The 15,941-nt window shown below is 35.8% G+C and overlaps 1 protein-coding gene across 19 annotated transcripts in view; it reads right to left on the minus strand.

Annotated features, from left to right (window-relative positions):
• NRXN1 (neurexin 1) overlaps positions 1-15,941 on the minus strand; it is a 625,130-nt gene that overhangs the window by 187,560 nt on the left and 421,629 nt on the right. For all 19 annotated transcript variants that reach the window (XM_065739655.1, XM_065739653.1, XM_065739648.1 and 16 more), the window contains one exon: positions 8,554-8,735. In XM_065739655.1, coding sequence (XP_065595727.1) covers positions 8,554-8,735 — 182 coding nt within the window. The remainder of the gene's footprint in view (positions 1-8,553; positions 8,736-15,941) is intronic.

Consider the following 15,941-nt stretch of genomic DNA (forward strand, 5'->3'; position numbering starts at 1 on the left):
AGATGTTGATCCTGCTCACCCCTGCTCATATTTCTGCAGTTTCTTCAGACCAGTGAATAGTGGAAGTGGCAGGATGAGAATTATTTGGAATTAGGATCAGAATCTGTTCAGGCCACTGGCTGTGCTTTTCCACTTGCCTTGTTCGACATCAACAGGCTAATCTTTTTGACTGGTATTAAAAATGATATTGTTCGTACTGAATGTTCACTGAAAAACTGCTACACTAGTACTTTGTGCTGCTGCATACATTATACCCTTATCCTCATTTAGAGCTCATAAATTTAAAAGCTATGGAGTTAATGGGCCAGATCTTGGGTTCTGGCTTACAGTCATAAGAAATGCACCTTGATTCTGTACTGTGCCAGATTGGTCCTCTTTCAATAGGTCATGGCAATGTGATATTCACTCTCTCTTATTCAAAATGCCCTCAGAAGCTGAAAGCATAGTATGGGATAACTCAAAATGATCCCATTTCTCACATCCATTCTTATTTTTTCAAAACCACATCTTATCAACCCAAAGTGCTATAATGGCTCCTAATACACCAGGTACATATTCAGACAATTTGAGTTTGAACTGACATCCCCATGTGTGCCTTTCAGGGAGGGAGTGCAAAACTTCTTGTGCTCCACTAAAATTAGAAGATGACTAGACAGTAACAAGCTAGGAAATATTATCAAGGCTGACCCCATTGTATTACTAAATAAAACAAATAGTATATGCATATATATACTATTTACTTATATATATACAGCATATACAATAGTTCAAATAAACATAAAAGTGTCCACATAGTAGGTGGTAACAAATTGCTAGCTCCTGGAAGTGACCTTCAATCATCTATAGAGTTCTCATTCTCTAAATGGTATGATAATTTCCTATGATTCTGTGCAATAGGTGGTCAGCCAGGTTTCAGCCAACTTCTGTACTGTACTACTATTGAAAATAGTCAAGTATTCTTAAAACTTAATGAGGTTGCAAAAATGTCTGCTAAATTTTGCATTAGATCTTTTTATACAAATGTTCTGGAAGAGTTAGTGCCAATTTATTAAAATATCTATAACCTTCATATGCAAAGATTTTGGTTAGTAACCAGTGTGGAAGGAATTATTAAAAAAACCAAAACAAAACAAAAAACAAAAACATAAACAGCTGGTTAGACAGAAACAAGTAGAGTCAGCTTGAGTAACACTGATATGAGGCTTGCTCCTTTAAGACTAGTGCAAACTAAAAAGTATTAAGACAAACAAAACATCAGTAGGAAAGTATAACTTCAACTAGGTAAGATGCTGCTGTTTATCTCTACAGTATAAACAAATTATTTTGGCCTCCTTTCTGAAGCCAGAAATTTGGTATTTTATGTATGTCATATATAAACAACCTAGTCAAGAAAGGATATCTTTTAATTTCAGAAATGTGTTTGTTTGGTTTGTTTGGTTTGTTCTTTATTAGGCTGAACTAACCAGTGGTCCAGCTCAACCTCTTGCACATGCATACAACACACAGTCACCATTTACAATGAACCCTCTGTTCTTTTAGGAGTGTTTCAATATGTGGGAAAGCAAAGGTACAAAGGTATATATAATCAGTAGACACTTGGAGTTTGCCACCTGCTTTGCTGGGATTCACTGGGACTGAAGAATATGCACAGGCATGTGAATTTGTGTTTGAAGACACAGTAGAAAAAATATTTAGGGAATAAGGGAAAAGCAGAGAGCAAGAAAGAATCCCTGGAAATAAAGACTGGAAAAAAAGACTGTACAATGCTTGAGAGTTTTAAAGTAACAATAACCAAAATAAGCAATGCTATAAGAAGAGATTATGAACCTCTTTATGTCAAACCATATTGGTCTACTTCACTCCTTAAAAGTGCACAATAACTTTTGTAATTGGTATAAAATCAGTTAGTCCCAAGCCCTATAGAAGAATTAAGTTCAACATTCATCTTCCCAACAAGTGAATTCAAATCATACTATAATCCTGAGATATGCAGCATGAGAAGTGATCCTAAAGTCCATGATCTTGTCTAGAAGATTATTAAATATGACCCTATGGCCACATGGAATCTTTCCATATTGCAGATGATTACATATGTGCATATATTTATATGTGTGTATATGTATGTGTGTGTGTGGTCCACGAGAAGGATTCTAAGTATCTCCCCACTGTCATTCAGTCTCTACATCTTTGCCAGAGAAAAGCACCTTGGGAGATTCGTCAGTGTTGAAGGCTTGAGCATTCTGATGACAAAAGGTATATTAACTGTGAACTTAGGACTTAATAGTTGTGTAATTTTCTCTCAGCAAGGGGTTGGCAGGTGGTGACCCCTTCATCCAGCATGCTTTTGGGGAAGGAAGCTTCTATCCTCCCAGAAGCACCAAAGGAGCAGAATGTATAAAGGAGCTATTAGCTGGGTAGAGGAAGAAATGAGAACTTCTATTCATCCCAAGACAGCGTAAGAAGATGAAAGGAGTTGCTTCCTCAGACACTTTTGTGGGCTCTGCAAGATCAGAGCTGCCATGCTGCTATAATGGAGCTTCCCTGCCAGCATAAGGACTTGTTGCAGAACACCAGGATGGCAGTCAGAGCCAAGCTGTTTAATTATATCATCTGTTCAAATTCCATTCATATTTTTGGTATGGTAACATATCAATCTGTTCTGTGCCAGAATTAGCACATTTCCATAACCTCCTCTCTGTAATTTGGTCTGTTCACAGCAGGAACTGACCACTGTTGCTCAGTGCTAAATCCTGGTTGGGAAGAAAAATAACAGTTCTTTGAAAGAAAAAACCAAAACCAAACCAAACCAAAAAAGAACCCTTTAGATAACAGACAGTGTGAAGAACTAAAGATGAAGCATTAACAAACAGCTCATATCATAAAATCCCCTATTTTTAAGCTTCTGCTAATACAAAACAATAACTTAATTGCACAATTTCAAGGTACAGCTTGACCATTTCAGTGATTTATTTATTTTCTTTCCTACACACTGAGATCTTTAACCTGATCAGTGAAGTAAATGATTGCTCCATTTAGCACAAATTCCCTAGATTAATTCATTGCTCCCATTCTAATTAACTTAAGTTTGTGTACATTGAATTGCATTCTCACTTGGCTGCCTAGCCCCACAAATGATTTTTTTTTTTTGACCAGTGCTTTTAATTATTCAAACCCCACAAGTAATCCTGGACATTCCTCTTTCAGAAAAAATTGTCTTCAGTTTGAAAATTAACACATTAACCAGTGTTGCTGTTTTGCTCCTTACAGAGAAAATGATCACTGCCTGAAACCATTAAGCTTCCTATAGTTTTTTTTTTTCCATACTCAAACATTAACAACAAAATAAATAATCAAATATCATGTATGTAAGTGTAATAAAGAAGCATCAAATATTTGCAAAATTCTCACTTAGAGAGCATTAACCTTAAGTAATTTTCTTTTTCCTCGTAGATTTTAAATCATATTAAATGCCACTGTTAGACATAACAATCCCTATCATACAATGACCTGATAAAATGCTTGTGCGTTTTTTAGAGCTACTGGCTATATTCAGCTTCCACTGACTTGAGCCACTGATGTGCGTGCTCAGCACTTCTAAAATATCAGACTTATAAAAACCAGCTCTCCTTCTCTCCTTTTTGCCTTTTTTTTTCTTTTTTTTTCTTAAAGCCCTTCCAGGATGTAAATAATTAGATTTTATAGTCATTACTGTTTTTTGCATATATAAATCACCACCATAAATTTCACATTGCACAGATACATATATAATAACAAGGAATTCTACATCAGAAATAAGATTATTGGGAGACACGTTATCGTGAGAATATATATATTTTTAAAGAATATTAAACTGTTCCTGGGAAAATTAATTACAAATCAATAAACATCACTAAAATCTAAGGGATTTTTATCATTGATCCTTGTGAAAAAACACTGAACTCACTAGGAATTGATTCAAATACAACTAACTCAATAGGAATCTTTCAATTGACTTTCCATTAAGCATTAAAGCCCGAGACAAGTGAAGTATTCAAAAGAGAATAATATATTAATTTATCCAAAGACTGCAGTTTTTCCTCTGGTATGCTCATATGCAGAACTCTGATCCTCTTTCCAGTATTACTTTTAATTATTTCTGTTCACTTAGAGGGAAGTTATTATACTTGCATAAATTAAAATTGACTATATATAATGTATATTAGAACCTATCAGAGCACGCTATTAAAAATCTGGTGCAGAAGAATATTGCATTTCTGTAAGTAAGAGACGGAGGGAGGGGAGTAGGAATAATAGTCCCTTACAATCAGCCAAAGCTACAAAAAGTGGATAGGGAGTATACTGAAAGGACTTTTGCAGAACTTTCCTGCAACTTGAAGCTGAAAACCCACAACACTTTGCATCAGTATTATTTTTTTTTGCACAAAAGTCAACATTTCACTTGGAGATACTAAATATTTCACAAATTAATAAAAAATGAAATATATCCTATACAAAAATTATACATAGCCAAGAAAATGGGGAAACTTTCTTTTCTGCCAAGAATATTTTTGAACCAAAGCTGACACAAGCTCACAAAACATTTCAATTGACCTTTGTCCATATCTTTCTCATGGAAAATGTTTATAATGAAAATACCTTTCCTGTAATGTTTATTTTAATAGATGTAGTATATAAGTAGCTGGGACAAAAGCAGAAACTGAATTTATTTGTGATCCACAACCCAATTTTCTGTAAGACGTGCTGTATTTCCTCTCATATAACTGTTCACTTCAGTCATTAATCATAACTCCGAAGAATTTACAAACAATATTAGATTTTGAAAATCTAAATACAATACTAATTAATCTATCATGCAAGTAACACTACATCTTCAGAATATTTCGGGCTAATTGAGTGTAACATATATGGAACATATTCATATTGTCTATCCTTTATCATACTTTTTCAGGTAGCATTATTACATCTTTTAAAATAGCTTCCCATGTTTTTCTATCATGATATTAATCTTTCTGGTTTCCACTTTCTCCATAGTGCTGCAACAAAAAATGCCAGCTTACTGTATCATCAGTATTACCAGAAAGATTTTTTAGCTCTTTGTCTAACCCTACTTTGTTTCTCACCATAGAAAAGTTGGAAATTTGAGGCTTCAACAGCAGAGTGCTTGTGAAAGACTATGACATATATACATGTCTGCTCTCCTGTCTAATGACTTGGCAGAGGAAAAGAAAAGCCAAGATAGGAATGGGAATTACTAACAGAATTCTGTAAGGGCTTTAGAAGTTGGTGAAAAAGCCAAGCACAGAAGTGCATGTGGTGATTAATGGAACAGTGCATGAAAAAGTTGCCACCTTTTTCCTCCTGGAATGGAGATGGATGCAGACCAAGCCAACAGAAGGGGAAAAAAGGAGGACGATTATTGTAATTCTCAGAGATTTTTCTCCTTTTATCTGTCAACAGGGGAAGGAAGTAGAAAAACAGGCAACCCAACTTTTAGGCATAGTATCTATTTCTACCTGAACTAGATCTTCCAGCAGAAACTGCAACAGGAGACTACTTCATACCACAACAGAAGGCAAGTGATAGCTGAGAAAGCAGAGTGCTGCATATCTGGGTAACTAAATCATATTAATAACCCTTCCTGAAGCACAGGGATGCATGCCTACTATACACACTACTCCTTTACATCTAGGCTGCTACAATACATGTAAAGTTTTATAGTAAACCCTCTTGGAATTTAAAATACTTGCACTGGAACTGTTAAACATCTGGTAGCAATACAGAGTACACTTTTTTGCAATGTTTCTCCTATTAAAAATTGTTATTTGGGGAGGTTAAATGATCACTTAAAATAAATGTGTTTCTAATCTAACATTAAAGCTGTGATTCAGATGATCAAGTAGCAATTTTCCAAATCAGAATTCGTTATGAGCTTGATTTCATTATTAGGTTTACATCATTTTTAAGTAAACAGAATAATAAAAAGGGCAAGCACACATTAGAGTACCATAATCAGACTTGTAATTTCCTCTTTCCCTGCTAAAATGGAGAAAGTTAAGAGCAAGCTCCCTCACAGCACTGTTCTGAAACATCTCAAACAAGCACCCTTCTCAACTTGCTATTGAAGACTATGATTTAAATTCTATAACTCAAAGCAACAGTTCCAAACCTTCTTTGCACCTACCCTGCCGAAAATACACTTCAAACATATCCTTACACTTAGAACTACTTTCTATTTTAGTGGAAAAAGAAATCCCTCCATAATTAAATCATAACTATTTCTGTGTTATAGTATTATATTCAGTATGAAACAGGTAGGTAATCCATGTGCAATACATCTAAATGTACACAGACATTTATTGCAAGTACTCATGCATATTCATTATACAAACTGAGTGAATGCATGGAAAAGACCAAGCAGAATTAGATTCTTTTCTCCTTCCAGTTTTTCCTTTTTTCACTATTGAAACATGTTTCTGGTTATTAAATAGATAAGTCACTCTTACTAGCATCAGATGAAGATAGAAGTTTTGAATGATACAACTCTCCTATGATTTTGGAACAGCTAGTTGAATACGGTTACTGCCAGCTACCGAAAAACTTAATTACAATAAATTACTTTCAAAATATAACACGTACATGAGACTCTCTATTTCTGTGTTTTCCTTCATTTTTACAACTACGATGCTTCACAATAACATCTCAGAAAAGCCTGTACTTCCACTGACTTGAATATGACACACATTGTTAGATACTGTGAGTGCCTTTGAAAATGCGGACTTTCAACTTTCTCTTGAATACTACTCTTGTTTGAAATACACTCTCAAATACTACATCCCATCAGTTTTCCTAACTTTATCTAACAGTGATTAGAAAAAATCTTGCCAGATGTCAGGATTTCAGGTCAATCCCTTAGTGTCTCCACTGTAGAGAAAGAACAAAGAGAAGGAGCTCTCAGAAGGTCAGACCTTGTTCTAAGGAACTTTCTGTATAGTTGCCATGGATTATTGCTCTGAACCACAGTGGGTTTAAAAGAGATACTCAAAGCCTGTGGCAAAGACAATAGGAGGAGGCCATGATCACCTCACAGAGTAAGACACTTAAAGTAGCTTCAAAAGTCTGATGAAGGATAATCTACACTTTTTTCTCTCTCTACTAAGCTGATGATTTTTCTGAACATAGAAAACTCACAATTATTTTTTAATTTACATTATCTATTGTTCCAGCACAGGTTTAAAAAGTTAAGGGTAAAAGCAACACTTATGACTAGGGAATAATTTTGATGAAGCCATTTTTTTTGTTTTAATGCAGAAAACTCAGAGATAGACTGAAGATTGCATGAGTTTTATCATTTTGGTTGATTTTGAGTACAGTATACCCTACAAGAAAAGTATTCCTTCATATGCTAATGACAAAGATAACATCATGAGATGAAAGCACCATTGTTCTCCACAGTGAGTGGAATTGGTCTCCAGTCCAAACAAATGTAGAAATGATAGCTAGGCACCTGATATTTGGCAAGACTTAGGAAAACAAACCTATGTGCTTAGTTCACATTTGTAAATCAAGATTTAACAATGCCAGTCAGAAGTTTTGTCCGTGTGTTTCAGTGTAAAAGAAGACTATAATTAACATCTGATTTATATCTAAGGCATTCTTTCTTTGTTTCTTTCTATTTGGTGAATAAATAAATAAATAAACAAGCCATCTTGGTCCACAATGGAAAACTGCTTTCATGGAAAAAATAAAAAAGCCTGGGAAGATTGAATACCATAACTTTCCTCTTGTTCTGAAAATGATTACTGCAGAATGTTTTCTGAGGGTAAAAGTGTAATTGGTTATAGATCAATAAGTAATTTTATCCGAAAGGAACTGTTCCGTTTTGGAAAACAGTGAGATTCTTAAGATAAAATCGTGCTAATACATTTAACAAATTTGAGACTAATCTAAACAACAACATTTTATATTGCCCTAGTTATGTTTATCACAACTGATCATTTATTTATGTTGCCATAAAAATCCAAATGCTTTCAATTTTGATTGCTAGTTATTTGCTTTAGGGCAGCTGAAATCACTTTTTCAGACTTCCTAGCTCGACAGCATTGCTTTCTGCTTACAATTTATCATCACAATGCAACAGCAAAATCAGACGATAAATTCTAGTATTAACAATAAGCACAAACAATTGTGATACACCGTATTTCCTTCAGAAGTTTCCAGATTATAATCCTTCAGGATGCATTCATCTTCTTCGGATATTGCTAAGTTTCATTTTGTGTAATTACACTCAGTGAGCTGCTATCTCTATATATATATCACCATATGATATTTAATTTAAAAGTCATGTAAGGTAGAACTACGTAGAGCAAAAGGTATACTGAGAAAGTCTGATATCCTTATCAGGATTGCACGATGTAAACCATCATCACCTAATTCACTACTGACCCTCAAATGTTCATACTTAGAACATTAGAACAAAACAAAAAAGACCCAAACCCACAAATATACGAACAATTGAAACATGAAAAAATAATAAGCATTTTTAGTAATACTCACAATATGCAGCTCTAAATAGTCTCCAAGCCCAGTAGAACTGTCCACTCGTACCAACACAGCTTCTTTTTGAACAGTACTAAACCCTATTGCCAATCTGTCTGCGCGAGTGCTTGGGCGATCGTTAGGAGGCCACGTGTAAGTGATCTGTCCACCACCTTTACTAAAGATATACGTTGTTCCCGCTGTAAAGCAGAAATAAAAGAGAATTAATTCACTCTTGTCAGTGTAGATCCAGAAGAAAATGACACGCTTTATGAAAAAGATGTCCTCGTACAGCAAACAGAGCCAAACAATTTTTATATTTGAACTTGAAGGGGTCTTCATTACTGAAAGTTTTGAGCAAGCAAAATATTAGTGTGTTTTATAGAATAGAGCATAGCTGTACACATAGTGATTTAAAATATCATGGCTCTGATTCAGAAGTGTGTTCCTATTCAAAAGAGTTATTAGGCATATGCTTGAAGTCAAGAACATGTCTTTGTGATGTGCAGAATAAGGAAGAATTGAACAAAATGTTTTCCCAAATTGGGCCAATGTAGAGAAGAAATCAAGTAATTCCAGTTATCCCAGCAGCTCCACGTATCGAGCTCATTTACACAACAAAAATGATACACTGTGTATGATAAGTAATCTTGCCCAGCAAAGCAAGACATTAACAAATATATGCAGATAAGAATTGTACTGATCTGAGGTTTATAATCTTTTGACAAATGGAGATAACAAATGGAAGGGTGAAAACATACTTTACGTGTCATGTCAGGACAAAAAGCTATCAGTCTACAATCTAAGTAATAGCTTACTTTCATAATGCTTAATGAGTGGAAATCTCTGCACATTATTTCCAGTGTGCACATACAGAATCTGTAATTTGTTTCAAACAAGTGTTGTAAATCTTAAGCCACTCAGGTGCTTAAATTCATCACCAGAATATTTCCTATGAAGAGCAGCATATCTGAACATTTGCCATTTAAAACTTAAAACAGCATACAGCATGCAAACTGTGCATGTGCACTGATCTTTCATTTATGAAGTTGCCACAGACTGTCCACTTTTCTATAAAACAGGTAAACATGTAGGGAAAACAACACAGTCAGTGTGAAGGTTTAGTTTTACTAGCAGTTGTAAACTGGCTGTCCATGTGGACGTCCTTAATCTTATGAAATGTAATTCAGTTTATTACACCAAGTACTCAGTACATTTTTTCAGTGTTCACGTATAAAGCAAGTACATAATAGCATAATTGCCATTTTCTTAGCTTCTTAGGTTGACCAAAATGTTGTGAACATACAAAAGGATTTTAAAAGCCTTAGAGATATAGAGTTTACAAGTCAGATCAAGAAAGTGTTGTATGGTTATATCACTCCATCACTTTTCAGATATCTGAAAATATTGCTCTACTGCTGAGTGAAACTGCTTTGAGTGAGTCTCAAAGCAAAAAGTTTATTTGGCCCTTATGAAAAGATATCGTATATTTATTTCTATCATCAATTCTCTGTATGGAATTACCTACCTACTCATTTATTTACTTATTTATTTTCCAGTACAATGCTATCAGTTTGTAATATTTTAAGAACTATACATAGCACTTAAAAATTTATATCAACAATCTTGCAAGATTGCACTGAGCTGCAAATAAATCTTGGCTTTTTTTCTTGGTAGCAAAATACCAATCTGCATGTGTTGTAGGAAAACTTGTCAGCCCTCTTCAGCAAAGACAAATTCAATAACAGACCTAGCATCTAAGGTTCAACTTATGCTACAAGAGAAATCAAGGCTTATTATCATTATAGAGTTGTTCACTAGCAGCAGAGGTAAGGGCTGGGACATAAAAGGCTTGGCAATGGACATGGACATAAGGTTTCTGGTTAAGAAATGTGCAAAAAAACAAACCAACCAAACAAACAAACAAGAAACCCTAACATCCTGATGTTCCATTTCTGCATTCCCCAAATGCAGGGATCTGAAATGCACAATCACCTGTTGCTGGCTGAAACTCCAGTTCTAGTACATCCCAAAACAAAGATAGATGGGACGGGTAATATCACCCTTGCTGGTTTCAAAGTTCTCTTTGTAGCTGATACTGACTTCAAATCTTGAGCCAGCTGAGGAATGTCAGATTTTGGATCTTCATACTGTGTATGTCACACTGGTATCCCCAGTGAAACAATTTATTCTGCGTTGCTAAGGACTTGATACAAAGCTCATTAAAAAGAGTGGCAGCTTTTCTGTTGACTTCATAAAATATTGTATCAGGCCAAGAATTAAGTTCTTATAAGAAACAATATGAGAAGGCTAAGAAAAAAGAACTCCTTATGCCTTGGTGTCACTAGAGATGCTGTTAGAATAGTACAAAAGACTCAAGTGAGAGGGCATAATTGTCCTTTTCTTGGTTGCAACAGATGTGTTTAATTAATACAAAAGACAAAGAAAAAGCCTGCCAAGCGACAGTGGAGTCATACTGAATAACACGACCCAGAATTAAATCTCCAGATCAATGACAGACTCTGTTGTTTATATTGACAGAGAATCTTTGTGGCAAATTTTTGCTAAATGCTGCCCTTGGAATAAACAAATAAAGAGCAATTCCATACTGTTCCTGCATTGCTGCCAAGCTCAATGTTAGTATAGCTGCAAAATTGAGCTGTATATCTTACACTACCTATAATTATCACCAAAAAATTAAAAGTTATCTTTTATCCATAAGAACATGTGGCTGATGGTTTCCATGTCGAAGCTTTCCCTTAATTATAATGGACCATTTTGTAGCTCTGCATACTATCTGTGTGTTTGGTAACAGGCTAATTAACCCACGTAGATGAATGCAGATTTGCCTTTGTCTAAATTATACAGGGAGTCATGTTCTTTGAATTTCCTATATTAATTATGAAAAAAAAAAAAATGGGTCAGAAGCCATTTGAGAATAGGTCCTCTAGTGTTTATGTTTCAAGAAAGACAAATATAATAATGTAAAATTTATTATGCTGGGATTGATCTCCACTTATGGTTCGACCTCCCATTAACTATTAAAAGCCAGAAACTGTTGTTCAAAAGCACCCTGCTTACGATCAATTTCATACGTGAAGGAACAACAGCTGAAACCTAATTCACTTGCTCCATAAAGGCTTTCACACTCTCTGCGAAATTTTATAATGTCTCTGCAATTCTTTCATAACATTGCCTCTAAAAATGAGCCACCTTCCTTCCCTCTTTCAGTTTATGGCACTGTGATATTGGGGATTTATTTTCTCCAGGGAACTGAAGGCAGCTGAATTAGAAAGTCAAGGAAAATGCCATCAGCACAGTACCTCTAAGTGGGCAACTCTGTAACTTGCCAGGTTATATCCCTCAGCCACAGATCTTACTGAGTAATTCTTCATGTGTCCATGCATCTACACAATGTTTAGGGAAAAAAAGTGTTCATAAAGCTCTTTGAAATTCTTAACCCTGAATGCATGGTTCCTATTGAAACAAACTGCCAGTGGTCAAGATACAGTAACAGATTTTAATGGCCTGAGTCCCTCACATCCTATTTGTTTGCAAAATTAATCTTTATGAAATAGTGTGTTCATTTCAATACAGCCTGGCAGCAACTCAAGGACATCTGCTTACCTACACAGTATTAAGCAGATAAATATTTTGTTTAGTACCCATTTACTGCATCTAGTACTGTGTATGACTGCAGAGCCTTCCAGTATTTATTGCTCTGAAGTCACATCTGATGTAGTTTAATAGTTTTCTCAAATCAGCAGCAAATCATCCGCTTTCTACCACCCTCGTGGTCATCTCAATATTATGTTTAAGGAACATTACAACAGAGGGAAATTTACACAATTCAATTATTGCCACATAATGTCAGTAACAATGTTTATTTTTAACAAGAAAACAGCAGGTTTAAGATACTAAGTGAAAGTGGTGATTTTATTGAGGTTTGGACCCCATCAAACTATGATTCTGTCACACTCTGCAACTGGAAAACAGAAGACTGAAGACTGTAAATGTCAATAATGAAAAAAAAAATTACCTTTTCATTAATAGTAAAATAGTTTTCATATTACATAAAAATATGAAGGATAAACATTACTGGTTATAACAAGCAATTGCTCAATAATGTAATTTTCTTCTTTCTGTATGTTATCGGTATTTACTTCATTCTAGGCTAAAATATGTACCCTTTATTCCCACTGGTAAGTAATTACTTGCAGTGATAAACCTACTGAACCCAGTGAGACCATTTGTGCAGGCTACTATTAATTACCAGGAGTGAAGAATTTACAGTACAAATCTACACATAAACATATGCACAAACATCTATATGGAAGCATTAATCTCACTTGCTACATTCAGGGAAGCAAATAAGTCTCCTTTTAATATTTCTTTAATACTTCCAACTACGTATTTTCATCCTGCCCACCATTGAACTTACAGAAAAGTGCAAAAATTTCCATATGTGTATTTTTACAGATTTCTAAGTGAAAATAAGAAAGCTTTGAGTCTGAAACATGACCTTGCCAGGGGGAGCATGTGTTAAAAAACAATTCTGTGCATTCCTTCTTAGACTCTGATAGGTTATTAATTATTTACATAGAATGGAGAATACATGCCGCAGTGTGGAGGTGAGGAGGGAACAGCCATTAGGGTTATCAATGGGAAGAAGATGGGAAGAGCTGCTGGAACTAAAGGTTAGATTCAATTGAACACTTCCCCAAAGCCTCTTGCTACACTCCCTGTCCATTCAGCGGGAAGCTGATTGTGGATTGTAACTTCTGTGCTTTAACAATTACACAAGGCTGCTCTAAGTACCATCTCTTTACTCGATGGGACAGAAGTTTTTCAAATGTATCATTGTCTGGAGCCCTCCAAAAGCCTTGATATACAGTTGTAAAGAGTGGCCTTTTCTGGTCAGCTTCTCTTAGGCTCCTGGATAACGCGGTCTAGAATTGCACTTAACATGTTCCTTTGACCACACTTATCTTGGCAAACCTTAGAAGACTATCATTCTCCTGGAAATTGAGTGCATCTTAAAATAATTTCTAACTCCATCGACTGGCTCTTAAACTAATCTGTCTGCCTGCTCTGTGACTGTCACTCGCAGTCTTACCACGATGGTACGTATTGTAGACCATAAGTTCACAAAATGAATAGCAGAATTTCTCAGTACTTATGTTACCACATTCAATGACCTTCCATTCTAGCGGAGTAACTGCAAGAAGACCCACTGATCAAACCACCATTGACAAAGGCTGTTGGTGGGTTTGGTTATGAATATCTTCACTTGTGATCTCATCTTAACACTTCTGGTAAAGAGACTGAAGAAAATAAAGAGAGCGGGAAATCAGCAGCAGTGTGATGTCAGCCTGCTGCAGCACACACATTGCACTATGCTACAGCAAAACTCACAAATTGAGTTTTTCTCTAAGAGAAACTGATACCACACCGTGTGTACAGCAGCTGCTGCCAGATGAATCTTCAAACTTCCAACACTGTCTGCGATACTAATTTACTATCTGTGTAGCTTAATACTGTAACATTTGTAATATAGGAATGGAGTTTATTTCACAGCATAACATGTATCTTAAAAGCTGTGGTCAAGAATTTTCACCCAGACAATAATTAGGTGAGGATGGCCTCGGCCAGCTCATCCTTTGAAGTAATTCATCGCAGTGAATAAAAAAAAGCAGCATCTCCAATATGTACAAGATGCTGAAGCAGAAGAGCCTTGAAGTCATTGCTGCTGACACCTGCCTCTTGCAGCCAGTGCTGATACTAAACAGAGAGAAGGCACAGCCTTCTCATTCCTTGATACACAGAAATCATGCTACATAGCCATTAATTCAAACACAACTTCATATCACAGCAATAGGTCTTTCTTCCCAAACTACGCAGACCAATTTACTTTATGAGATCCTACAATGGTTTTCACCACATTACATGCAAGGTTTGACAGGGATCTATAAAACAGAGCTGTGCATGGGTTATTATATTCAGCTATTCCCAAGGGCTGTCTCCAAGTAAAGGTCTAGGTGATAGCAGAACAGTCTCAAGTCAAACTGAGCATCCTGGCCTTTGCAGTGACATTTATTGCAGGCTCAGTACAGAAGGAAAGTCCTTTCCTCAGACTAGAATAGTTGCTATAAGTACCTTAATCAGCTTTACTCCTTCACTCTCCATCTACACACATACATGCACACACCAAAAATGAAACGAACAGAAAAAAAAACAAAATTAAAACAAACCAAAAGTAACACTTCTTTTCTACTCCTTTCCTCTGAACTGTAGTAATGATATCTGGACAGCACCATAACCTAGCAAATGTCTGTAGGTGGCAAAATAGCAGTCTGACTTGCTTAAAATATCCAGTCTTCCCACAGTTCAACTTTCTGGCAACAGACTTAACCAAACAGAGTGCTCAGCCTGCCACTGGCCACCAGCTTGACCTCTGTGTGCAACTTTGCCTTTGGCTTCAGCCACTGGGAGTGAAGCACAGTCTCATTCCAGCTAAATTGCCACATTTGATGAGAACTCAGTGGAACGTTTCACTGTTAGCAAAGTCACGTGATATCTCTTCCAATGATGCAAGATGGAAATGTTTTTTTCCATACAGGATGATTGTCACTTACTTGAAACACTGTAAATGTTGAAGGTGCTATGCAAATACACGCTCTATCAGTTTCAGGCTCTGCTTTATAGCACGTAATTTATACTGTACATTGCATGCCATAATTAAGTGGGGAAAAAAACATTCCATTCATAAAGAAGCAGGGAAAAACAATTACTTTTGTGATTTTATTTCCTCATTTTAAAAAGTGAAGTCCTATTTCTAGAAAGTTTCTCTGTGGAAGATGAGCTTATTTAGCTGCACAACCTGTCTGCTGTTCTTTCCCATCCTCCATCAATTTCTCAACCCAGTAGTCAAGTTCAACCAAAATAGATAGAGAGGTAGGTAGAAACCTCAAGCAAAATTTTATCTTATCAGTTTAATAAAAATCAATAACTGGGTAGAAATGAAATCTATAGAGCTCAAACACTATTCTTCTTGCTTGGCAAGAGCCTGTAGGGACCTTCAAAGTTGTACATTTGTAGGCCAGTCTATACACTCAGTGTGCTGTGCTAGCCAGACAACAGCGCCCGCATATAAATTCATCAGCAGCAACTCTGGGAGGAAAGAACTCTTGGGTTCTTGCAAAGACAGCGTAACCTTTGGGAAACAAGGCAGAATTCAGTGAGAAATAAGGATTTATTATTTTTGCTGTTTTTGGAAAATGATGTTCAAATTTCAAGCCAAAATATCTATCTCCAATGAGGATATCTTGGTCTATTGATTTTAATCAGGTTGCTACGGGACAAACAACTAAAACTTACAAGCAGTGATGGTCCAACAGACATGAATT

The sequence above is a fragment of the Cyrtonyx montezumae genome, unplaced genomic scaffold (assembly GCF_038088225.1).
Source record: "Cyrtonyx montezumae isolate F1298 unplaced genomic scaffold, pur_monq_1.0 scaffold_24, whole genome shotgun sequence".
In the NCBI taxonomy this organism is placed as follows: Eukaryota; Metazoa; Chordata; class Aves; order Galliformes; family Odontophoridae; genus Cyrtonyx; species Cyrtonyx montezumae.